Consider the following 25,705-nt stretch of genomic DNA (forward strand, 5'->3'; position numbering starts at 1 on the left):
GCTCTCGAGTCAATGCTGACTTATAGTGACCCTATAGGACAGGGTAGAAATGCCCGCGGGTTTCCGAGACTGTAACTCTTAACGGGACTAGAAAACCCCCATCCTTCTCCCTCGGAGTGGCTGGTAGTTTTGGACTGCTAACTTAGCAGTTTAACAAATAACCCACTGTAGACCAGCAGATTATTAAGGCTAAGGAGATTCTGGACTTGGGGCCCTGAATCCACGGCCATCGAGTCAATTCTGACTCATCGTAACCCTGTCACATAGGGGTTCCAGAACTAAATCTTTGTGAGTGCAGACAGTACTCGTCTTTCTCCGGTGGTGGGTTTGAACAGCTGACCTTGTAGTTAGCGGCCCAATGCCAAGTCACAGTGCCACCAAGCAGGAAGGCCGAACAATGAAGCAAGTAGCTTTTGGAAGCACTGGATCGTGGTTGGTGTTTCTTTGGGCTAGACTTGGCTTTATCATAGTTCTTGTAATGTTTGCAAAATAAAGCTCAGGGAAGAACTGCTGGAGTCTAGAGGTGGCCCGAATCCCAATCATGGCATGTTTTCTTACTCTATGAGTGTGTTAGACAGGGGTCTCTAGAGAGACAAAACCAGATCGCTAATAATTATATATATATATATATATTTATACATATATATATATATAACACAAGAAATGAATGGTTAAATTATATACAGATAGATAGATATATAATATAAGAAATGAACAGTTAAATTATAAAGCAGTACAAATGGCTCAGTGCAACTCACTCCCGTGAGAGAGTTGTGAGACACTGGCAGTCCTTCAAGTCTTGAGGGCCGCCAGGTAGTCCTCTGTAGAGAGAATTCCAGCTAAACCAACACAGGCAGCAAACAGCAAGGCAGGTCACCAACAGTCAACCAGGTCACTAACAGTCATTCCCCAGCTCAAGAGATGTACATTCCAATTGTGTGGTGAAGTAGGTCTTGAAGGAACATCACATTACAGCGACACAGTTCATGGGTTAGGTGTTTCACAGGTAGTGTAGCTTGCAAATTCAGGCACAGAACAAGCAAGGCAGCTGCACACTGGTCCGATGATCAAAGAGCGAGAGACAAGAAAGGTGAGGCTCACCGAGCCATTTATCTCTTCGCCCTTCAATTATCCCACTTGTGTTTATCGTCCAGACTGGCACAGTAAACTACCTCAATGAGTGACAAATAGATGCAAACTTGGTGACATGTTGTGGTCAGGTGCTGTCAAGCTGGTTCCACTCATAGTGACCTTGTGGACAACAGAAAGAAACACTGCCAGGTCCTGTGCCATCCCCACAATTGTTTGTAGGCATGATGCCCTTCTCCAGGGACTGGTCTCTTCTGATGACATGCCCAAAGTACATGAAATAGTCTTGCCATCCTTGCTTCCAAGGAGCATTCTGGCTGTACAGGAAACTGTGGCTTGGAGCCTCTGCACCCCTTGGCACTGTGACCCTATAGCAGAGGGGGGAGGGTCCCTGGGTCCACAGCGGTGTACCGGACACATAGGGGCCAGTGGGGCCCTGTGAGGGCCTTGCTTTGTTCCCGTGTCCCTCGGGAACACCAGTGGGGGACGGTGACCTCTTGCAGGGTTCTGAGGGATTCCAGAAGGAAGCAGCCGTTCTGCACTTGGAGGAGAAGGGGCTGGGAGGTCTGAGCCCGGTGACATGCGTGGGGTAGGGGCGGTAAGGGAGCAGAGCGGAGGGGATTCGAAGCCAGGTCTCCTCCGAAAGGGCTCCGGGGCAGAGTTAGGCCTGGAGGAGGGCCGTGGACTCCCCATGCCGCAGGAGGCTGGCCACCGCGAGCAGACGATCCTGGCCTGTCCTGAGTGATCAGATTGGGTTTCCGGCATTGAAGGCTGGCCAGAGGGGCGGGAAGGGGAGGTGCCTGCCCGGCCTAGGGGTGGAAGAGATCGGCGGCCCGAGAGGGAGGGGGTGGTGGGCAGAGCCTGGGTCCCGTGGGCGGTTTCTGACAGTACAGGGGCGGTCCCAAGGGCGGGGCCTGCGCGGCCTAGGAGCGGGAGAGACAGGCGGCTTGGTCAGGAACAGAGCGTGGGAGTGGAGCTCGGCGCCCGTGGGCGGGCCCTGACAGTAAGGGGGCGGTCTCGGGGGCGGAGCCTGATGGTCCCAGGGTGCGGTCTGATGGTCGAGAGGCGGTCTGACTGCTCGGGGCGGGGCTTAGACGTCAGGGGGCGGTCCCTGACAGTACCGGGGTGGTCCCGAGAGCGGATACTGGAAGGCCGGGGGCGGCCCCGAGGGCGGGACCTGGGAACCTTGGATTGGACCTAGCGATTCTAGGGCAGTCCCTGACAGTGTGGGGGTGGTCCGAGGCGGGGCCTGTGGGTCTGGGCCGGCTTGGGGGCGGGGCCTGCCGGTCGGAGGTGGGGCTTGTCGGTCCGGGCGGTCTAGGGGCGGGGCCTGGCGGCCTGGAGGCGCGCGGGCGGTGGCGGCCCGAAGGTGCGCTCCTACTGCCGGCTCGGCAGGCGGCGGCGGCGGCAACGGCGGCTGTGGCAGCGACGCGCACAAAGGCGGATTGTGGCTTCACTGGTGCTCGCGGCGGGCGGTGCCGGGCCGGGGGCGGCGGGGCGCGCCGGGAGCCCCCGCGGGCGCGGCGCGGGCGATGAGCCGGGGCCCGGCATGGCCTCTGCGCGGCCGCCGGGCCGGGCCTGCGCCTTGTCGTCCGCGCCCGTGGGGCTCCGGGCAGCGCCGCCCGCCTTCGCCGCCGCTGCCGCCGCGTCCCCTGAGCCTGCGGGCGGCGCCGAGGCCGAGGGGCGCTCGCTGCAGCACATGCTGCGCGCCATAGCGGAGGAGCGCGGCCGACTCAGCTTGCGCCGCGAGGTCTGCGGGCTCGGTGAGTGCGGCGGGGCTCGGCCGGTGAATGGAGCCGGGCGGGGACCGGGGTCCGCGGGCTCGGCCGGTGGAGGGGTCCGGGGTCCCGGGCTCGGTGACTGGGACCAGACAGGGCTTGGGGTCTGCGGACTCGTGGTTGGTCTGTCGTCTGAGGTTTGTAGACAAAATGAGCGAGGCCGGTCGGGGGCTGCGGGCTCCGCGGATGGGGTTCGGCTGCTTTCTGGGGACTGCGAGCTGCGCTGGGCCAGTGAATCCCGGCTCGGATCTAGTGAATCAGGCCGGCGGAATCCGCACGGCCTCGAGCCTCGCCGGGAAGGTGCTGAGAAGGTGCGCCCTCCACGGCTGAGTGTGTGTCACCGTGCGGGTCACTGTTACTGGGCCACGCACAGTCCCCATCTCCGTGTCCCATCTGGCTGTGAATCCAGACGCCTCGTTGGGTCTCTGTCCCCTTCCTCGGGTTTCAGCCCCCCTCTGCCTCTAGGAAGCCCTCCTGGGGGCCCTCACCCCCCTGTAGGCAGCGTGGGCTGGGATTCCGGCGACCTCAGCGGGGCAGGGCCTGATTCACCAGGAACCGGCGTCCCAGGTGCGGAAGCCTTTGTCCTCGTGAACCCATCCATCCGCCCTCGCACCCCTAGTCCATGGACTAGTGGGGACCTGTTGGGCCCTAGTGCCCCTGAATCTGCCCTTCTCGGAGTGGGTGGGATTACGACCTCAAGAGGCCTCAAGTCACAGATGGAGCTGGGGGTGGGAAAAGGATCTCCCCATATTGTTGGGAGGGCTGGGCTGCAGGTGGGGGTGGGTCTGGGCTTGGCTGGGTGTGAGGTAATGGTTCCTGACTGATGCGTGCGTGGGCGGAGCCCCCTCCCCTGCAGTCTGGTTTATCATTTTCTCCGTGAAAAGACCCCTCCCTTCTCCACCGGAATGACTTCATACCACATTATCCGTGCCCCTCCCCTGTGAACACCAGCCATAGAGATGCCACCAAGAGGCAGCCCCCCACCCAGCCTTCACCCCTATGGGGGGTAAACTGAAGAGGGCACTTACACCCCTGCCCCCGTGGAGCAGGGTCAGTCTTGCCCCGCCCTTAGCAGGCCCCGCCCCACAGGCCTAGGGAACCACAAGCATCAGCATCGGAATGTCCCTTTTTATAAGAGGCCATTGAGGAGTGGACACTTCCTATTGCTGGCCAGGTCTCAGCCCAGGCTGTCCCTGAAGTGGATCTTTCTTGAAATGGGGGCTCGGTGTTGCTTACAAAGTGGGGTGGGATAAAAACTGGCTACTCTGGTCTGAAAAGGTGTCACCACTTGGTTTTGAGCAGAATTCTAAGGGTCCTCATTCATTCATTCATTCATCCACGCGGCCATTCTTGGAGTGCCTATGGTGTGCCAGGCTGCCTGCCAATGAGGCAGGCCCACCTGTCACCTGGCACAGATGGCTGAGATGGGGAGGGGGCTGAGGGACCACCTGCTCCAGCTGCCTGCTTGACTCTGCAGTCACCTCCAGCCATGGGCTCACTTAAAAACTCGCTGCCATTGAGTGAACATAGAGGCCCCGATAGGACATGGGAGAATCTGCCCCTGTGGGTTTTGAGACTGTGACTCTTTGTGGGCTCAGAAAGCGTTGTCTTTCTCTTGTGGAGCAGCTGGTCCTTTTGAACCGAGGACCTTGCGGTGGGCAGCCTACCACACAGTCCACCACCAGAGCCATGGTGGGCCCTAGTATTTGCTAGAATGTTCTCTCTGTTTCACTAGTGAGCAGCCTGGGGTCCAAAGAGGCAAATGATTTCCCTAGGGATGACCAGTGGGGAAGTGACCCAGTGGAGATGGCCGTGGTCAGTCTGATGCCAAGCCAGCCTTCTCCCTCCACCCTGAGCTTCCCTGCCTTGCTGAGCCCGCCCCTTTCCCTGGGAAGAAGAGTCACCTGTAGCAGCCCTGGAGAGGGAGGGGGAGCCTACCTCCCCACCCACAGGCCAACTGTCTCTTATGGCGATAGTGTCATGGTCACTGTCTGGGGTCCGGGCCTGGCACAGAGCAGGTGGCCAGTTGACATGTAGCCAGTGTGGAGAAGATTTCATTTCTTGTTCTGTGGAGGGTGTTGAAGGCCAATGATGCTGGGGTTCAGGCTCTCGGGAAGACTTGGTTGCTGCCACACCCATCTCATTGGGAGAGAAGCTTGATTCGCTGAGAGGAGAGAGCTTAACTAGGGACCCAAAGACTGGTCCCCAAACCTGTGGCCACTGAACCCACCCAGCCCCATGCAGGTTAGGTCACACATAGACATTGCCACTTTGCAGCCGAGACACCTGCTGTTCTCAACCCCTTGCACCTGTGAACTAATGCTGCTCCTGAGGTGTGGGTGGTGGTGAAGTACAACTCAGGTCATGCTGGGCGTTCTGGTGCCCCAAGGCCCTCCTGAGGTGTCAAGGGGCCCTGAGTGGACAGGCTGTTTCCTTCACTGAGCCCGCCCATGTTGGTGTGAGGGTAAAAGCTGGTGTGGGGGTGGGTGGTGGGGAGAGGGGACAGAAGGGAGAGAAGCCAGGTGCCCAAGTGAGCCAATCCTTCCAGTTTATTCCTGGCACCACCTGTACGTGCAGCACCGCCTCCTCTGGAACCCCCAAGTTCAAGGGCCTAGCCAGGCTGGAACCCACAAGTTCAAGGGCCTAGCCCTCCTGATTTTTTCCTGGAGCTCAGATGCCAGCTTCAAGCAACGGGGGTCTCTGAAACACCTTCCCATCTGACCTGTTAGCCCTCCTCATTAGGTTTTTAATATCTGACAGTGTGTCCATTGAGCCAAGGCTTCTTCATGGTCTGTTCCTAGTCTGTAAGCGCTGCTGAAACTGGTTAACTCTGGGTGTTCCTGCTGGCATGTGAAATGCCAGTGACATAGCTTCACAGCATCACAGCGACACATGAGCCACCACAATAGGACCTGGTGACAGATGAGTGGCGGGGCCACAGTGGGCTCAAATATAAGAACCATGGTGAGTACGGCACAGGACCAGGCAGCGTTTCCTTCTATTGTACATGGGGTGGCTGTGAGTCAGGACTGACTTGACAGCTCCTAATCATAATACCACATACTTGGGATGCCAGACAAGCAGGAGGCCTTCCCTGAACCCCCTTTCTTTTTGGACCTGCTGGTTCCCACTGCTCTGCCAGGTTCAAGAATTCTTTATAGCCACGAGTAGACTCCGGAGCACTGTGTCATGACAGCCAAGAGGATACCCAGGAGGGGAGGCACAAAGGGCTAGTACCAGGGGCCCCCCAACATGGGGCTCTGGTGTCCACAAGGGTGCACAACCCTTTAGCTTGTCACCTGTCAGAAACTTCTCAGAATCAACTGCCAGCAGCCTCCTCCCCTGAGGCCCTGCTAGGGTCACTTGGTGAGTTTGAACTGTGGATAAAGTTCGTTGTATGGCCACCCACAGGTGCCTGTTCCAAACCAAACTCCCTGCCATCAGGTGGATTCTGACTCACAGTGACCCTGTAGGACAGGGTAGAACTGTCCCTGTGGGTTTCCGAGACTATAACTCTATGGGAGTGGAAAGCCTCGTCTTCCTCCTGAGGAGCGGTTGGTGGTTTCAAACTGCTGACCTTGCAGTTAACAGCCCAATGTGTAGCCAGGGCTCTTTAGAGGTAATTGTTAGAGAAAGTAAAACTGACTTAGAACTACAGGGGTGGTGGCTACCCCTGGCAGGACCCTAGAGTGTCATCACTTGAAGTTGCTGTAATATCGGGTGGCCTGTGACCCCGGGGTGGGGCTGAGGGGTGGGGAGTAACAGCACCCACAGTTGAATGGGTCCAAGGGGGTGGTTGTGTAATTGAGGAGTAAAGTAAAGAGACATCAGACAAAATAAAGCATTCAAGGGCTCACCTCCGCTGCCATGACTTCTGTAGCCACGTCCGAGCAGAGAGAATATATTTCCAGCAAAGCCTTATAAACTCGTAGAGCGTGAATGTCCCCCTAATTCCAGGTAACCACTTATGTAGCAAAGTGGGCTGTACCCTAACCCTGAAGATCCCTGAGCTCATTGGAGGAGTACCCTAACACCAGTGCTGGGGGCAGATAAGGGGGAGTGACTGCCCTCAGAGCCTAGAGAGCAATAGCAAGTATCTGCTCCTGTAGTTAGAGCTGCCGGCTGCATCGCAATCAGCCATGCGCTTGTGAGAGGTAACTTTAAGAAGCACTATTACGGGAGGATATAGTGGGGAACGATATTAACTATGAGAATGTGATTGGGACTCACCTCCAACTCACAAGGGTGAAGGCCTCTCTCCACCCCAGAAACCCAGCCTGCCAGGCTTCTTAATATTTGAGAATAAAGGATGGATCCTTTACACTGTCTTCCTGTTCTCTGTTTCCCATGGAAGGGGGTGGGGGGAGCCCAGTGGCCTGGAATTACAGTGGATAAGGAGCCCCACCTCCCAGGCTTGGGCTTTCTGGGCCCTGGAGGGTGGAAGGCCTGTCTCCTACACTCTGCCTTGAGGAGCATGATTAAACGTCTCCCACACGGGTCCAGTGAATGAGGCGCTGTAAGGAAGAGCCAAGCAGAAAAGATGTCTTCCAAAGAGGGTGCTGGTGTGAGTCTGGGGTACACCGCAGACCACCAGAGGGCCCCAACCCAGGAGCCACTATGAGGACGGTTTGGGCGGTGTTTCCTCCGTGAGTTGCAGTGGGTTGGAACAAACTTGCCGGCATCTCCCAAGGGCCACAGCACCAAACCTGTACCAGACAGAATAAATCCACCTGTCCAGATGGACCGACAGCCAGGCTGCTGCTCAGAAGCCAGGATGGAGAGACTTGGTCTCATGCATCTGGACGTGCCGCCAACAGAGACCAGCCCTGAAGAAGGACATCATGCTCAGTATAGTCAAGGCCCCTGATAAAGTCGAAGACCCTCTGAGGTGGACTGGCACAGTGGCTGCAGCCTGGGCTCCGTCCGACCTGGGCGATGGTGACTGTGAGGACGGTGCGGGGGCCAGGCGGGGTCCTGTGCCCTCAGTTACAGGCAGGGCTGCTATGAGTCGGAACAAAGAGGAGACAACACTGGGCAGCAATCATAGGGTTCCCCTCTGGGGCTGGGTTGGAGTGGGAAGGTGGGAGCAGGACTGTATGATCTTCCTGGTTTCCTTCTGCCTTGGGACTCCTCACCCCACCAGAAGACAGGGATCAGCTACTGGGAAGGTTGGAGAGGAAGTCACGTGCCCTTCACACAGCTGGCTGGGCTGGGCAGAGGCTGCAGACCAGGCGCTTGCTTGGCCCTGACCCAGGCCTGCCCTCCCCACCCTGTGCAGGTTGCCCTGCAAATCCCAGGTGTGCTTGGCTGCCTGGAGTATGGGGTGGGGGGAGGTGCAGGACACAGAGAACGAAACTGTGTGAAGGACCCCAGGCTGGGCAGAGGAAGATGGGGACAGTGAGGGACCCACAGGACTCATGGGAAGCTGGGAGGCTAGGCCAGAGCGGCTGGGTGTGGTGCTGCCTCTTGAGTGGCCCAGTTGGAGGACTTGCCCAGAGGCCACTGTCTATGACCAGCTTGGGTGAGTAGGCCAAGTGACCAAGCTGGACTCCCAGCTGAGGCCTCTCAGGTGCCACCCTGGACGGAGGTCTCAGGTTGGAAGGGAGGGTGGATGGCACTCCCCACAGCCTTTGCCCGTGCTGAGTACTTACTGTGTGCTGAGTACTTACTGTCACCAGCGTCTACAGGGTGGTGCGAGGGTCGCACAGCAGGGTGGGTGGAAAAACAGGGCTGGCTCCCTGGCACTGTGGGGGTCTGTGTGAGAGAAGTCACTGGTTGGGAAGACATCGCTAGCTCTTATGAGTTGTGGGTGGGCAATGCCCCCTGACATGGCGGCTAGAGGTGGGGGGTGTCTGAGACCTGGCACAGAGCAGGGTGCAGCTGGCCGCCTCACTGGTTGGGAAGGAGACTGGCCTGCCCCCGATGTCACTCCACGAGTGAGTCTTGTGGGAGCCTTGATGGGCCCTCAGCCTGCAGGCTGGCAGGGCTGCCCTGGGCCAGAGCTACCAGGAGGAAGTGTGACCGTTAGGAGCGGTGGCACTTTCGGTTCCTGGGTCTATTTTTAAAGGCTGGTTTCAGCCTCCGTCCAACAGAGGGGCTGGGGCAGCTCGAGGCCAGCTGGCAGCCTGTCCCGAGGAACCTGGTCGCGGTGCCCTGAAGGACCAGGAGGGACTGGTCGGTCTGAGCAGCTTTGTGGGGTTCATATCCCCACCCCACCCCAACCTTCCTCTGCCCAGGGCTTAGATTACCATGTGTTGAGCTCCCGGCCTTATTTATAAAGCAGGCCTAGTTGGTAGAACAGCAGTCTAGGACTCCGCTGTAGACCAGGAGGTTGGCAGTTCAAACCCACTAGCAACTCCTCCTGGGGAGAAAAACAGGCCTGGCCTCTGTAAGGATTAAGCGCAAAGCCAAACACATACCATAAAGTCGAGCCAACATACAGCGACAGCGTATAGCGTTTCTGAGACTGCACACCGTTGCAGGAGCAGCGGCCCTATCTCCCCCCCCCTGCCCACCCCCCTGCTGGTGGTCTTGAAGCACCAGTATTTCAGTGAGCACCCCAACCCATACCTCACAGCACCACTAAGGCTCCTGCCATTCAGCACAACAGAAGCAGACCCACTGCCATCCAGTTGATCCCAGCTCCAAGCGCCCCCGTCTGGGACAGAGTCGAGCCTGCCTAGTCTGTAAACAGACCCAGCCGGGGTCCGCGTTTGCCCTCAGATTGGCTGGTGGACTTGAACCACGACCTTGTGGTTAGCAGCCCGACGCCCAGCCCGCAGCCCCACACGCACTCGCCCGGAAAGCAGGCAGCCTGAGACACCCTGTAGAGCAGGTAGATTCTGTCCCCCTCGGGGCTAGAGGCCGGCCGGCCGTGACCTCCAGGACCAGAACTCCTTCTTCATCCTTGGACCAGGCCAGGCCCAAGTTCCCCGGGCAGAGTCACTTCCTGTAAAAAATCATCCAGAACCCCCCCCCCCCACCCCCACCCATTCCAATGCCAGAGTGAGCGCAGGCGCATCACTGAAAACTAGGAAGTACGGGGAGAGGGAAGAAAACGCCACCCACCCTCCCCGCTGCCCAGAGAGGCGCCCTCAAGGCGTCCCCGTCTCCGCGAGGCAGTTTCCACCGATGCCTGATGTCCTATGGAAAATGGTTCCTGCCGCTTTTTTCCTGCGAATTCCACAAACCGTTTCCCTGTTGCTGAAACCGTCAATGTTCTGTAAAATGGGGCAGGGTCTGGGAGGGCGTGACTGACTGGGTGGTCTCATGAGGCTGGGCACTTTGCTGGGGTCCCCTCTCCTGTTAGGGGGTCATGGGTGACAGGCCACCTGACGTGAAGAGGCCTCAGGGTTTGGGTTCTGTTGTCAGCACCAGTGGGACAGACTTGCTCTCCAGCTGACCGGCTGATCCAGCAACCACGGGTGGATGGCAGGGGCAGACGGGAAGAATCCGGTGCTCAAAGTCCCAAAGCAAACCAAACACCAGGGCATCAAGTCCATGCGGACTCAGCCACTCACGCGGGCAGAGTAGAGCTGCCCCAGTGGGTTTCCATGGCAGAGTGCTGCGTTTTTCTCCCTCGGAGCAGCTGGTGGGCTCGAACCACTGACCTTTTGGAGAGCAGCAGAGTGCTTAGCCGCTGCACCATCGGGGCCTCTTGGGGGCTGATGCTTAGTGAGGAGCCATCGAGCTGGTCCTGAGCTGGTACGGGCAGCCGAACAATGCGCCGGCCACCCGCGCCGTCATGTCATTGCCACCCGTCCTCCCCTTGAGGGTCTCCCTCGTCTTTACGGACCCTCTGCTTGACCCAGTGTGAGGTCGTCCTGTCTCTCCACATAACTTGCGCTCGAAAGTACGTGAGATGAGGCCTCACCATCCTCGCTTCTAAGGAGCACGCTGGCCGTACTTCTGCTAAGACAGACCTGCGTGTCCTGGCAGTCCGTGGCGTGTGCATTCAGTGATCTTCACCAGCACTGCAATTCAAGTACACCAGTCTGCTATCTTCCTGATTGGCCGTCTCGAGAGGCCGTTGAAAATACCTCCATTGGGTCTCAGGCTGCGCTCAAAGTGACAGCTCAAAGAACAAAGAATAAAAACAGTCAATTCTGGCTCCTGCAGCCCCTGTGACGGTGCAGAACCGGGCTCTGCAAGGGGCCCAAAGGCTAGTTTTTTCCAGAAGTGGATTGCCAGGCCTTTCTTCTGAGGTGCGCTGGGTAGACTTGAAACCTCCAACCTCCTGGTTAGCAGCTGTGCTGCTGTTTGCAGCACCCAGGGACTCCTTACCCACCTGGAGGAGAAACTTACCCAGAGGGTACAGAGCAGAGGGCACCCGACTGTTTCTGTCCGGTTACCCGCTCCCACCCCCACTCTCAAGGAGCCAGCCATGAGGAGACTTTGGACTGGGGCCCCATCAAGCCCTGGCCTGGCTTGCTTTCCCGCTGGAGAGCTCTCTCTCTGGGACAGGACTTAGAACTTGCCCACTGAACGGGGAGCCCAGAGGCCCCATGGCTCCCCACTCATCCGGGGGACCCCGTTCTGCTGCCTTGCCCTGAGACAGGAGTTTTTACAGATTGAAGGTTTGCACTCCAGGGGCCTGGCAGCCAGGGGGCCTCTCTGTATGCTCTCATTTCATTGTATCCTCACCCCACTCTGATTCAGCGTGGTGACCACACAGGTGGGCTTGGTCTCATTGCGCCTCGTTGGTGTGCTGTGTGTTTACAAACACATGGAAGGTTTGCGGCAGCTTTACGCCATGGAGTCCAGCAGCTAGCCCCCATTGTGCTCACCGCGTGTCTCTGGGGCGAGGTTCGATAAAGACGACCATACTCCAGACTTTCCCACTGGGCTAGTGCACGCTCAGTACACTGCAGTACACTGTAAACATAATGTTTCTACATTTTGATATCTACTGGGAGACCCTCTTTCTGGGACACAGCTGCCAGTGTCCCCTGATGTGCTGAAGTCAACCCAGGGGTCCTCAGGAGGAAGTTGCCAGGGGCTGTTTTGCCACAAGGTGTGATCAACCCAAAGGTGTCCTCGGCCTCCTGCTCCCGGGCCTCTGCTGCCAGGGTGGTGTGCATGTGCCCCCCCCCTATGTAACTGAGCCCTTCCCCACGGCCCTCCTGCTCCCTGAAGCCGTCCAGGAAGGCTGCTGAGCCCGGGCAGTGGACTGGGCAGTGGCCATTCTCATTTGGAGCCATGTCCGGGTCACTTGGGACTTCAGTCCCAGCTTCCCGCGCCCCTTCTCATGCTGCTTTCCCCTGAGTAACCGCACCAGCTGACCAATTACTACCCCTATGCCTCACCCCCATGTTACAGACAGTCACCTTGGTCTGGTCCCTGCCCCCAGCCTTCTTGTGCCGAGTGGCCTGGCTCTCCTCCCTGCCAGTTACTTCCCAGTCCCTCTCCGACCGACCAGCTCTAGACATGTGTTCGCGGGGTCCCACAACCCCATCCTTCCGTGTCTCACATACATTTCCTAGAGCACGCTATGTTCAGGGCCATCACATGCTACATGCACCAGGACTGGGTTTCTCTTACGGCTAGCAATAGTCTGTTAAAACATGTCAATAAATGAATAAATATACTATTGTTTATTAGTAGTAGCATTTTTTGCCTCAGTTGGAAGCCCAGTGGGGTCTTGGGAGATGTTAAGGGCGCCGTGAAAAGGAGAGAAGCAGGGGTTTTGCATTTTTATTTCCACCCTGTTGGTGGAGGTGTAAACATAAGGTGTAAACTCCCTTACGTTTGGATGTTCTTTCGAATCTTGGAAACGGCTGTTTCTGCCCAAGGGACTGTGTGTAGGATGGGGATAGGAAAACAGAGACAGGCCTCTGTGTGTTCGTGTGTACGTGTGTGTTTGTATGTATGGTATGTGTGTGGGGTGTCTGTGTGGGAGGGGGCCTGTGTTTATGCACCTACGTGCATGTGTCTGTGTGTGGCAAGGCACACGGGCAGAGGGCAGCCGTCTTCTGGGTCTTGATGGCAGTCCGCCCTTAAGGTAACCTGTCCCTCACCCCCACCTGGCTGCCCGATTAGGTCTCTGCAGTTTCTGAGTGTCCCCTCCCCCAAAGCCTGTGTTACAGAGCCTTGGCGGCCGGCTAACTGCCAGGACCGGGTGGTGTATGTGCTTCCTTGCGGGGTGTGTCGGGTCTCCACAGGTTGGAACCAATGCATGGCACCTGACGACAGCAAGCACAGCGACTCAGGGGAGGAAAGACCTGGCCGTGGTCCCGTCAAGGTGACAGCCTTGGAAACTGCAGTCACACTGACTGGCCAGCACCCACCAGCAGCGACGCAGTGTGTGGGTGTTCATGGACTCAGGGTGCAGGGTTGGAAAACACACACACACACACACACACACACACGACTGTCTGCAAGAGGCAGCAGCCCCGCTTACTGGCCCCTGGGGTGCTGCATCCTCAGGGTCCCCCATTCCCATCCATGGCGGCTACGCCCTGGGAGCGGTATCCCTGCAGGGCACCCTGTGCCAGCCTGCAGGGCGGCCCTGATGAGGTCATCTTTATTTAGTGGCTGCCACAGATGCTCCAGGCCTCCCAGGAGGGGCTTAGAGCCAGACCAACATCACTGCCTCTGGGCAGGGGGTGGGATGGGTCATGTCACCTCTGCTGGTGCAGGGGGGCCAGTCCCACTCAGGGGCCTCTGGCAGTCAGGTACATGGAGGCTGGAGGCTGTGGCTGGCTGTCTCCACATACACGCACCTCACAGGGCCACTACTTGGCCCTGGTTTCTTGGCTGGCTCTGCTGTGTCCTGCCAGGTCTTCAACCACTGCGAACTGGTTCAGCTTCTGCTGATGCAGAAAAGCTAGGACAGGCCTGAGCCTGTCAAACGTGGGTGTACCGGAATGCCAATGAGGACTGGAAGCACCCCGCAAGGGGAGACTCAGGAGGGTTTGGGGAGCCCTTTTGGGAGCTAGCACGAGAGGCTGGACTATTGCCACTGCTTTTGAGCTGGGCGCCGCTGTTTCTGAGTGTGTCGCTGGAGGGGTTTGGCGACTAGAAGTGAGCGTGAAGGAGGGACATGAAAAGGAGAGGGCCACAGCAATGGGGCATGCAAAGGAGTTGGACGGAGCAGGAAGCTGGACACCTGGCATGGGCTGGCTGTGTGGTGCCACGTCGTCAGGGGTCCTGAGGGAGCAGGCCAGATGCCATTAAGGACGAAAACCAAAGGGTGCCATTTACTGGCAGCTGCCCTGGACCATGTGCCCAGGTTTTGTGCAGCTTGTAGCTACTCTGTGTCGTGCGGGGAGCCAGGGGCCCAGACTCAGCAGAGAGCGAGGAGGGAGGGAGCCAGAAGGCTGCAGGGTCCATTGACCTCAGCTGGAGGCTGGGTGCAGGGGTGTCCCAGGGAGCTGCTGGCTTCCCCACTCTGAGCCTCGCTTGCCAAGCGAAGTGTGAAGTGGTGGGTGAGTGAACCCACGTGACCCGAGCACCTCTTCCTTGGGTGTTCGTGTCCGCTGATAAAGCCACTGCCCACCTGTCACTGTGTCTTCCGTCTGTGGGTTGTCAGAGTGCAGCCGTGAGGCTGGAAGCTACACCACCAGGGTTTGAAATGCCAGCAGAGTAGAGCAGCCTAAGCGGACTAGCCTAAGACCAGGAAGAAAGGCTCGGTGATCCGGGGTGAAAAGCCCGTGGATCACAGAGCTGCTGGAAGAGGCAGCCCCTCCCCCCGGACACACTTATTAGGTGCTCAAAATGCACAGTGACTGCAGGGGTGGCCCCCGTATCCCTCGGCCACCGAGAAGATGGCACAGGACTGGGCAGCACTCTGGGCACGGAGTGGACTTTACAACGGACGATCGAGAGTAGAGCGAGGTGGCTGGGACCGGTGGACGCTGCCCATCTTCTCCGACTCTGGAGTCAGGGATGCTGCCCCGCCCTGGGGCAGCCCAGCAGGGTAAAGGCGGGAGGAGGTGAGTGGAGGCAGTCAGTGACAGGGCGGTCACCTAGCTGGCCAGGGCACAACCCGTGGCGTCTTGTGTGGGAGTCTGAGGTCGCATCAACATGACTCAGACACCCGGCAGCTTGCTGAAGGCCACGCTGCGTGCAGGGGCCTTGGGTCCTGGTTCCTGGTTTTCACCTGCATACCAACCCCCGCTCCCAGCACCCAGTGATTCCCACTGCAGAGGGGGGCCTGTGGAGGAGGCAGGAGCTGGGTGCTGCAGCCTCCCGGGAAGACTGACAGGACTTGGGAACAGTGGGTGGGAGTGAGGTGGTGGCAGTGGTGGGTGCCAGGGAGCGGTTTTGCAAGCAGAGCTGCTTCAGAGGAGCAGGGGGGATTGTGTTTCAGAAGCTCCCCCTGGAGAAGCAGCCCCTCTCCCTGAAAGGGACCCTTAGGAGACAGCACCTAGATGGAGCAGGCCCCGGGCATGGGCGTCGACTGAACTTGGCTCCCTTTATGAACCTACTGGGCCTAAGGGCCTCTGTTCCCTTATCTGTGACTTGGGTCGCCAGGGCGGCCACAGCTGTGACTGGAAGCCTGCACGCGTGGCAGTCTGCACAGACGGAAAAGGGCCCGTGCCCTTCTGGTGCACTGGTGTTCTCTGCGTATGCTGACAACTGGGTACCCCAGAGTCTCACATGAGGGGCCTTCAAAAAGCTTGGGGGGGGGGGAGAAACAAACTCCATGATCTCTCCATTTCTTTTCCTGAAGCCCCCGTGTGTTTAGTAGGGAACGCCCATGGTGCTCTGGGTGAGGCTTGGAGTTGCTAACTGCTCAAACCTGCCAGTCGCTTCCAAGGGAGGAAGATGAAGCTGTCTGTTCCTCTAAAGATTTACAGACTTGGAGACTCCAAGGAACAGTGCTGCTCCATCTCAGAGTGTCGCTGTGAGTGGGGATCTCACTGGTGGCAGTGGATTTGTGTGTGTGTGTGTTCAATAACCACTGACTACCTGTCGGGTGCCTATCCTGTGCAGGGTACTTGAAAGCTGTCCCCTGTCTTGCTGGGTGAGGGCTTCTCCGGTCATCACGAGCCCTGGATGGGCAGGAACCCACAGCAGAGAGTGCGTCTTTGGGGCCGGGCTGGGGTGTCGCTGGCCAAGGGCCAGCAGCCTGCCATCCGACAAGCTGTCCAAGCGCTGAGACCTCTGTTTGCTCATCGGGTAAATGGGCACTGGATCTCGGTGAGGGTGCTGGGGGCGGGGCTTGTGGAACCTCCCCCTGCAAGGGTCAGGGAAGGCTTAGTGGGGTGGCAAGACGCTCCTGGATAGAGAATGAGCTAGGGGGAATGGGCCCAGGACCCCAAGGTGGAGACCGGGGGGGACCCAGGTGAGGAGTGGGGTGAGCTGGGAGTCACTTCTGTGAGTTCCGTTGGAGGATGAAAGGTGGGTTAGGCAGCCACTCCAGAGCTGGAAGCGTGGCCAATGAGCTGGACTCGGTCCTGATCAGGACAGGGAACCAGGCAAGGACCCCAAGCTCGTCCTGGACCCCCACCAGGCCTCATGGAGACCGTAGACCAGAAGGCTCTGCCCATGGACTTCCTGCAGCTGAGCCTGCCCCGCCTCCCCTTCCAGGAGCTGGGCCTCCAGCCTCACAGGACACTGAGTCACCAAGCCACAGGACTGTGGGATCCTGACTTTCCTGTTAGTTTTGTCAGCAGTAGGTCGGTCTCGAGAAGCACTAGGCTCCTTCTAAGTGTTGTTGCTCTTAGGTGGACCCCAGACCCACTCGCCCAGGAAGTGAACACTGCCTGGAGCTGCGCTCTCCTTGCAGGGATTCGATCTTTGAGTCCATGGCCATAGCCACTGTGTCAACCTACCTCCTTGAGCATCAGCGTCTCTCTCATTGACCTTCTTCCTGGAGCAAGCCTGACATCCAGGGACTGATCCCTCCCAATAACAGTTCCAAAATACGTGAGCTGAAGTCTCACCATCCTCGCAGCTAAGGAGCTTTCTGGCTCCACCTTTTCCCTGGCGGCCCGTGGTCTGTTCAGTACTTGTCACCAACCCCATCCTTCCAAGGCATCGGATCTTCTTTGGTCTCCCTTCTCCGCTGTCCAGTTGTCCCAGGACTGAAAGTAACCTGGCTTAAGTGAGGCTCCCCTCAGTCGTCCTTCAGGGACATCTGGGCTCTCTGCCATGGTAGGTTTTCCAACGCATGTGCCGTCTGATTTCCTGCTGCTCTTCTGTGGGCCTTGACGGTGGAGCCACGGATAATGACCTTGCCCACGCCAGTCTCTTCTCCTTCCCTTGTGACGTTGCTGGCTGCTCCCGCTGTGAGCGGTTCTGTCTCCCTTACGCTGCGGCATCGCCCGTTGCCGAAGGCTGTCATCTTGGATCTCCGTCAGTTAAGTGTCCTCAGCAAGCAAGGCCGTGCCCTCCGTGTGTGCCCCAGGTCATTGATGAGTCTGCAGTGAGCTCTGCAAAGACGTCCTAACAAACCACGGGGAGCCTTGGGAAGAACGGGGAGCCTTCAGGCTGCTCATGCGCCAGTCCGTGGACCACGAGGCAGCTGTTGGAACAGAACAAGGGGCGCCGAGTGGTTTAAAATCAGGAAAGGTGCCCGTCAGGGTTTTTGCCTTTCACCGTCCTTATTCAATGAGCGTGCTGCGCCAGACATGCCCGCAAAGCGGGACGGCGTGACGGAAACGTGGCTTTGTGGGTGCAGGAAGCTCATGAGCGGGCTTCTCAGTAGGAGATAACAGTGCTCCTAGGATGCACAAGCCACGGGGCCACAGGCTCGCCTCATGGCTGAGGCTAGGCCAAGACTGCGTCCTCTAGGAGCCTCCTGACCACTTCTCCCTCCAAGGACCTCCTCTGGCTTTGTCCTGTGGCCCAGAGATGGCTATCGGTCCCCAGGGGAGGCACCGAGAGGCACGAGTGATGAAAGGACCCATTGAGGACCACAGAGGCCCATTCATTCACCCCTCGTGACTGCCTCGGTGGGGCCTTCCTCGGACACTCCCCTGAGGCCCCGGCTGACCTGCCATCTTGGGAGGTCGCCAGGCCGCACAGAGCCCACGGCCTAAGCGTCATGTGCTGGTCCTGGTGACTGCTGGCCCTTCTCCTACAGTAGAGCTCAGTAGTTGTCACATACCACGCACTTCGGGGTCCGGAGAGGATAGGCCCTCCCAGCTGTGGTCCCCACAGTGTCGCCCCTCAGGGCCCTAGACCTGTCCCCACAGCCGGCCCTTGCCAGGCTGCCCACTCCGTCTCAGTGCTGGTGTCCCCCCCCCACCCCCCGCCCATGGCCCACTTAACTCTGGATTCTCATGGACCCCACGGCACCCTGAGTACACCCAGCGCCCATTCAGAAGCAGCGTCAGTCAGCCCGAGCCTAGCCAGCCCTCCCTGTGGGTGTCCTGGCGGTCAGTGCGCCTCTGTCCCCATTCTCATGGGTGGCTCTGCCCCTCCCTGTTGCCAAGAGGCAGGGACTCTGCAGGGTCCTCTCTTGGCCGCCCTCAGCTGAGCAGACGGTGCCCAGCACGTGTCTCCCAGGACACGTGAAGTGTGGACGGCGGGCCCCTCCTGCTCAGGCCTGCCGGACCTGTGAGCGCATGGTCTCGAGCACACAGTGCGTCCTCAGTGTCCTGTAATCACACCGTGTGTGCTTGTGGATACCCGCCAAGCCGCGGGGAAGCAGGAGGAAAGGAATCTCACCGCTCCCTTCTGGTTTTTTTAAAAAACATTCTTGTTGAAAATAAACACAGCCAACCATGCGCTGATTCAGCTGTTTCTGCTAGCACCCCAGCGACCTCGATTCCGCCACACTGGCCCCGGTAGGCACGTTGCTAGCCTGCCTTCCAGCCATCCTCCCTTGGCGTAATGAGCCCTGGTGGCACTGTCAGGTTAGCCATGAACTGCTGGCCACAGGACCAGCGGTTCAAACCCACCAGCCGCTCTGCAGGAGCAAAATGAGGCTGTCTGCTCCCGTTAAGATTTAGTCTGGGAAACCCTCTAGAGCAGGGGCAGAGGGCTCATGTCACACGCCTCACCAGAGAAAAGCGGTCCCAGCCAGCGCACAGGCGCTGAGTTCATGACACGTTTGAACAGCATGGCCCTTGAACGATGTTTCCCATATCCCCTGCCCCACGCACGGTGGGTGGGCTCCACGGCTGGGGGTTTGTTCAGGATTTTCCTAAAAGCAGTTTCCTTTCTTCCAAGTTTTGCTGTGTGTGCAGTTCCGTAGCCGGTTTTGTTTTCTTGTTCTGTTTCCTGCCATCGGCTTTTTCTCCCCCCAGCCTGCATCGTTATTAAAAAGCCCTCTTCTTGCTTTCTCAAGAGACACACAAGCGCAGGGTATCCAATACAAAAGGTGTGAGAAGATTGGTAATGAAAAGGCTCAGTCTCCCCACCTCTTCCCGTTCCCCCCCGACCCCCCCTCCCCTCGGACTCTCCAGATGCTGCACTCAGGGATCACACGTTGCTCCCTGATCATGTCCTGGGTGCTTCATCGGGCCTGGTTCCAGGGGGGTCCATGTGAACAGGTGTGAACTGTGGTCAACACCACTGACAAGCCAGGAAGCCCAGGCACCAAGAGGTTTGACACTGGCCCGAGTCCCCCTGCCAGTCCCCCAAGGAGCTGAGATTGGACCCACGCAGGCGGCTGGGACCCCTCTTGGTGCTTTGCATAGGGAGCGTATGAGTCATCGTAAACATGGCGCGTCGGGAATGGCCAGGTACAAGGAACCCTTGGTGGCCTAGTGGTTGTGCTTTGGGCTGCTAGCCGCAAGGTCAGCAGTTGGAAACCATGAACTGCTCCAAGGGAGAAAGAGAAGGCTTTGTATTTCCTTAAAGGAATAGTCTTGGAAACGCACAGGACCAGCCGCCCTGCCCACGGCACCCTTCCCTCTGTGCTGGGTTGGACAGTCCTTTGGATCGATCACGTCAAACTCAGACCCCACTCAGGATGGTGTCGTTTCTTAGAGACGTAGCAGGATCAGGAAAGACCCAGGATACAGGTCTTCAGTCAAGACCGCCTCTTCTCAGCTCTGCCCTCGGTATGGCCGTCTCTGGCCCCTGCCTGGGCAAATGTCACAAAGCTCTACCTCCGCCACCAAGTGCCTCGGGCACCTCACACTGCTAGTAAGTTAGGCTTGGTGCTCTAGCTCTGTGGGCAAAGTGCCCAGAAGCACTCCACTCATGCCCAGAGTGCCAGGAAGCTTGCCCCAATATCTCCTGGTCCTGCCGCCTTCTCGCTGACCTCTCCCTCCCGTGCTCACTGCATGTGTCCCAGGAGCGAAGTCCCCCTTCCCTCCTGTTGGTTTCCTGGTGTGTCTGATGTGTGAAACCTTCCAGCTGTTAAGGAATCCGGCCTTCGTTTCAGAGCCCCAGGGTGGTTTTTGCCCCCCAACTGGTGTGTGTTCTGCCTTTGCATCTGGTGTGTATGGGTTGTGTTTGTGTGTGAATATTATGGCATGTGTATGTATGTTATGATGTGTGTGTGTCCATGTCATGGTATGTGTACATTGTTGATGTATGTGTAATTATGGGGTATGTGTCTTGCTGTGTATATGTGTGTATTATATGGTGCATGTGCATTTTGGAGGAGTGTATGTTATGGTGCGTGTCTATGTGTGCGTATTCTAGTGTGTGTGCATATTATGGTTGGTGGGAGTATTTTGGCATGATACATCTGTGTGTGTGTGGATTATGGAGGGGTATATAGATATTATGGTGTGCGTGTTTCTGTATTCTGAGATGTGTATGTATTATAGTTGGTGTGTATGTAAGTATTATGATGTATGTGTACTAGGTATGTGTGTGTATAGTGGTGTGTATTATGGTTGGTATCATGGTTGGTGTGTGTATTGTGTGTGTGTATTAGGTGTGTGTGCCTATTGTGTGTGTGTGTGTCTATTGGGTGTGTATTATGGTTGGTATGTGTTCACCTCGTAAAAACCTGTAATCTTTATGTAGGTCCCGTTACCATTATTTCCTCTGATAGCTTTTGTGCTTTAATTAGGAAGGCTTTTCTAACCCTGAGAGAATAAAAAAAACTAGTCATGGGTCATTTCAGGTGTCTGTGGTCTTATTGTTAACATTTAGATCTTTTTTTCCTTTTTATCTTATTTGGAATTAGTTTTGGCACAAGGAGGAATCCATATTTCTCCTTTCTTTACCCCTCCCCCCAAGCCAGTTGTCCCAAGACCCTTTGCTGACTGACCCTTCTTCATCCTTCTGACCGAGACGGTGTCTCAGGTCAATGAAACCGCCGTGTGTTTTGGCTCCATTAATGCCGCCTGTCACACACCAGTCCTTCCTTACTCTCGCGAATCGCTCATTCATTTCATTTCTTCACTCAATTGGCAAATGCGTCCTGTGCCCTAGATTCCAGGCCTGGGGCTCGAGGCTAAGTGGACAGAATAATCTAAGAAGCACCCTTTTGATGGTGCTGACCTTCTGGGCAGTCAGGAGCCCGGAGGCCGTCCTGGTTGCACACTGGTCTACTAACAACTAGGTCAACAGTTCGTAACCACCAGCTGCTCCACAGGAGAGAGAGGGGGCTCTCTGCTCCCGTAAAGAGTTACAGTCTTAAAAAAAAAAAAAAAAGTGAGTCTCAGGAACCCACGGGGCAGTTCTACCCTGCCCTGGAGGGTCGCTGTGAGTCGGCAGCGACTCGATGGCAGTTTGGTTTAGAGTTTGACCTCGTAGGCAGGTTTCTGTGAAGACAGCCATTGGGCCTACTTCCAGTAGGACAGGGAGGTGGCCAACTGTGGCCACGGATCATAGCCAGCCAGCCACCTGTCCTTGTAAGCCCTCACTGACTGGTCCCGGCCAAGCTCGAATTCACAGTTGAGAGTGGACCTGATGCCCACTCCCACACCAAAACACGTAGTATCAGGATCTCACAGAAAACAGTTATTAGCCCACGTGGTCGGAAAACACCAAAAGTAGACAGATACATCTGTAAACAAACAAACCGCATGTAATTAAAAAAAACAACAGCCACCTTTTTGTTTTGGTTTTGGTGAAAGGATACAGGGCAAATTGGTTCTCCTTCCAACCGTTCCCACAGTTTGATCCGTGACGTTGGCTGCCGTCCCACCACTCTTTGCTCTTCGTTCCCCGTCCCCACGACACAGCCACGGCCGGGTTCAGAGGGCAGGGTCCGGCAATAACTGCCCACATCAACAAAGCAGTGAGAATGAAAATAAACTCCTCACAGCATCTTCTACAATACGTGCAGCAAGACACACTCATATGCTGGGCGAGAAGAAGAAATAAAGGTTCAGGCAGAAATCGATGAATCAGAAAATGTTAAAACTATAGACAAAATTCATAAGACAAGAAGTTAGTTCTTGAGAAGACTAATGTATTAGTCTGGGTACTTTAGAGAAACAAATCCACAGAAACTCATGTATAAGAGAGAGTTTTATATAAAGGTTAAGTGCACATCAAGAAAACATCCCAATCCAGAGCTGCCCAGGCCCACAAGTCCAACATTAACTCATATGTCCAACACTGATCCACAAAGTCCTCCTCCATCTCACAAAACACACACTGTGATGTTGACTGCAGGAGGAAAGCCGAGTCAGTGAACGTGTAAGCATCTCAGCGCTGGCAGGGGTCTCCACACGGCTGCTCCAGCACCCAGAGCTGCATCGGGGTAGATCCATGCAGCTTCTCCTTGGGGATGTCTTGCAGGAAGTGAGCCTTGCCAGCTGAACCAGGGAACTGGCTAAGGCAGCTCCACCCTGATCCGACTATCACAGAGCAAGTGACCCGAGAACTTGAAAGATGAGGCTCACTGAGCCATTTCTCTCTCTGCCCTTCAATTAATCTCACATGTGTTTATCGGCCAGGTTGGCACAATAAACTAACTCCCTCAACTAACAAAATTGGTAAGCCACTGGCAAACTGAATGAAGGAAGAGAATGGGAAAAAGCAAGTTCTATGTATAAGAAATGAAATGTATGCTGGTGCAACAGACCCAGATGGGTTAAAAAACACAATAAAAAACAAACAAAAAAACACAATCACGCAGTATGATGAAAAATTATATTCCAACACTTTTTAAAACCTCTAAGAAATGGATAGATTTTTAGAAATGCATTAATTTACCTAAATTGCCACAGAATGATGTGGAAAATCTCAATAAGCCCCTAACCTGAGAAGATATAGATTGAGTTATGAGAAGTCTGAGTTCTCATGGTTTCCCTGGAGAATTCCATCAAACATTTAGAGAAGACAATACCAATTTTATGTAAGCTATTCTACAATGTACAAATGGGCAATATACTACCAAACTCATTTTATGAAGCAACTATAACTCTGATATCGAAACCAGGCAGACATCACCAGAATTGAAAAATACAGACTGGTATCTCTAATGCATATAGATGCCAAACTCTTCAATGAACTCCTAACCAAGTGAACGAAAAAGAACACCAAACAATAGGTAACAATCAAGTGGGATTCACATCAAACATATGAGGATGATTTGCCATTAGAAAAACAATGTAATTCATGGCACAAACAGAGAAGAACCATATGATTCTATCAATTGATGCAGAAAAGGCCATTTCTAAGATTCAACATTCATTCCTGATGAAAATACTCAACCAATAGGTATAGAAGGGACATTTCTCAACGTAATAAAATCCCCGTATGTGACACCAATAGCTTGCATCTCACGTATTGGGAAGATATTGGAATCATTTTCTCTTCGCATGGGAACTAGACGGGTTTGCCCTTTAGGACCACTTGTACTTGCGATGGGCGTGGAAGCTTAGCAGCAGCCGTAAGACATCAGAACGATATTAAAGGTACCACCTAGGCACAGAAGAAAGAAAAATCTCTTTGTTTGCAGATGACACAACCCTATATATAGGAAAACCCCAAAGTTCAATTAAACAATTGGTCAAACGAACTGAAAAATTTGGCATCGTAGCAGGCTGTGAGATCAACATACAGAAATCAGTTGGATTCTTGGAGATTAAGGATGACACCGAAAAAAGATATCGAAAGAATAATACCATTTACACCAAGATAACATGTCTAGGAATAAATCTTACCAGAGAAATAAAAAAAAAACATATGCAAGGAAAACTACAAAATCCTCCTTTAAGAAACCCAAAGAACCTTACACAGTGGAATGAGTTCCATATTCCTGGGTAGGCAGAGTAAACACTGTGAAAATGGCAGTATTACCAAATCTACTTTACAAAGTCAGTGCACTTACGATCCAAAGCCAACCGCGAGCCTTCCAAGAAATGGAAAAGCTAACCACCAACTTCATATGGAATGGGAAGAAACCTAGGAAAAATACTATTAAAAAAATAAAAACAAAGTCGGAGGTCTCTCACTCCCAGACCTTGAAACCTACTCAATAGCCACGGTAGTCAAAACAGCCTGGTACGTGGACAGTGATAGCTATGAAGACGCACGGATTAGAATGACAGAAATACAACCAAGTACCTATAGGCAGCTAATTTTTTATTAAGGACTAAAACATTCTATGGGTAAGAGATTGCGTATACAACACATGATGATGGAAAATCTGGATCTTCACCTGCTAAACAATGAAACCGGACCCAGACCTTTCACTGTGGACAAAAGTGAACAGAGTGACCCGAGGCCTGACCGTAAATCGCACAGCTGTAAAGACCTTCAGTGGAAAAATAGAGATCAACTTAAGAAGCCGAATACAAAGCAGAAACACTGGAGCACGGTGAGCATGTTCACACCCCAGGAAACAAAATAGGGAACTAGGACCTACTAAAATACAGCATGCAAGAAAAAATAATCCATTACGCCAAGCAACGGGACTTCATCAAGAGTCCCACAGATTGGGGGAAATACTCAGTAGAATACATCAGATACAGGATTAATGTCCAAAATCTATAGAAGACTAACTATTGACAAGGAACATACAAATAACCCAGTAAACAACGGGCACATGACATGAGTAGGCAATTTACCAGTGATGACATACAGGCGGCCAACAACCATATGAAGAAATGTTCATAATCATTAGCAAGAAGAGAAATCCAACTCAAGGCAACAGTGAGATATCACATCACACCGGCACTTTTGGCAAAATTCCATAAAACAAAAAAATGCTGGAGAGGATGCGGAGAGATGGGCACACTTTGACATTGCGGGTGGGACACCACTATGGGAATCAGTGTGGCACTTCCTTACACAAATGCAGACACAGGTACCTTAGGATCCAGCCAGCTCTCCACTGGGCACAGACCTTAAAGAAATCACGAATACAGCACGAACAGCACATGCACACCTGTGTTTATTGCAGAAAAGTCTATAATAGCAAAAACGTGGAGGCAACCGAAGTCCCCAATTATAGAGGAACGGGTAAACCATTTCTGGGACATTCTTACTATGGAATACTATGCATCCACGAAAAAGGCCAACTCTCTTCAACACTGCAAGGCGTGGACAGAACTAGAGAACATTATGCTTAGCAAACTCAGTCTTGTAAAGATCAATATTTAATATCACCATTATAAAGAAAAGCAAGGAGAACCAATCGTGTTTTATACACCAATAGACAAGGCTTTGCTGACCACAAAGAGGCCAGGGACAGGGGTGGGAACAGAGAGAGGAAAGATGCAGGGTTGAGGGTGCGCAGGTAGGAAAAAGTACACATATGGAAGGCTTAATTGAATACTTTGATTTATTGAGGTGGGCTGTGTCAATGTGTATAGTGTGTTTCTTTAAATACCAAAGGAAAGAGACATCCTTATGCTTCCCACTACCATTCATCTTCCCCTTTTTTTATACTTCTAAGATTTATAATTTAAAAAAATAAATCACTCTATTGAGGGCTCTCACAGCTCTTAAAAAATCCATACCTCAATGGTATTAAACTCATTTGTACATAGGTTGTCATCATTTTCAAAATATTTCCTTTCTGC

At 54.8% G+C, this 25,705-nt stretch overlaps 1 protein-coding gene across 2 annotated transcripts in view; it reads left to right on the top strand.

Moving 5' to 3' along the window:
• Nucleotides 1–2,699: 2,699 nt before the first annotated feature.
• Nucleotides 2,700–25,705, top strand: part of KIAA0930 (KIAA0930 ortholog) — a 40,074-nt gene continuing 17,068 nt past the window's right edge. For both annotated transcript variants that reach the window (XM_075553508.1, XM_075553509.1), the window contains exon 1: nt 2,700–2,852. In XM_075553508.1, coding sequence (XP_075409623.1) covers nt 2,789–2,852 — 64 coding nt within the window. In that variant the 5' untranslated portion in view covers nt 2,700–2,788. The remainder of the gene's footprint in view (nt 2,853–25,705) is intronic.

This window comes from Tenrec ecaudatus, chromosome 6, assembly GCF_050624435.1.
Source record: "Tenrec ecaudatus isolate mTenEca1 chromosome 6, mTenEca1.hap1, whole genome shotgun sequence".
In the NCBI taxonomy this organism is placed as follows: domain Eukaryota; kingdom Metazoa; phylum Chordata; class Mammalia; order Afrosoricida; family Tenrecidae; genus Tenrec; species Tenrec ecaudatus.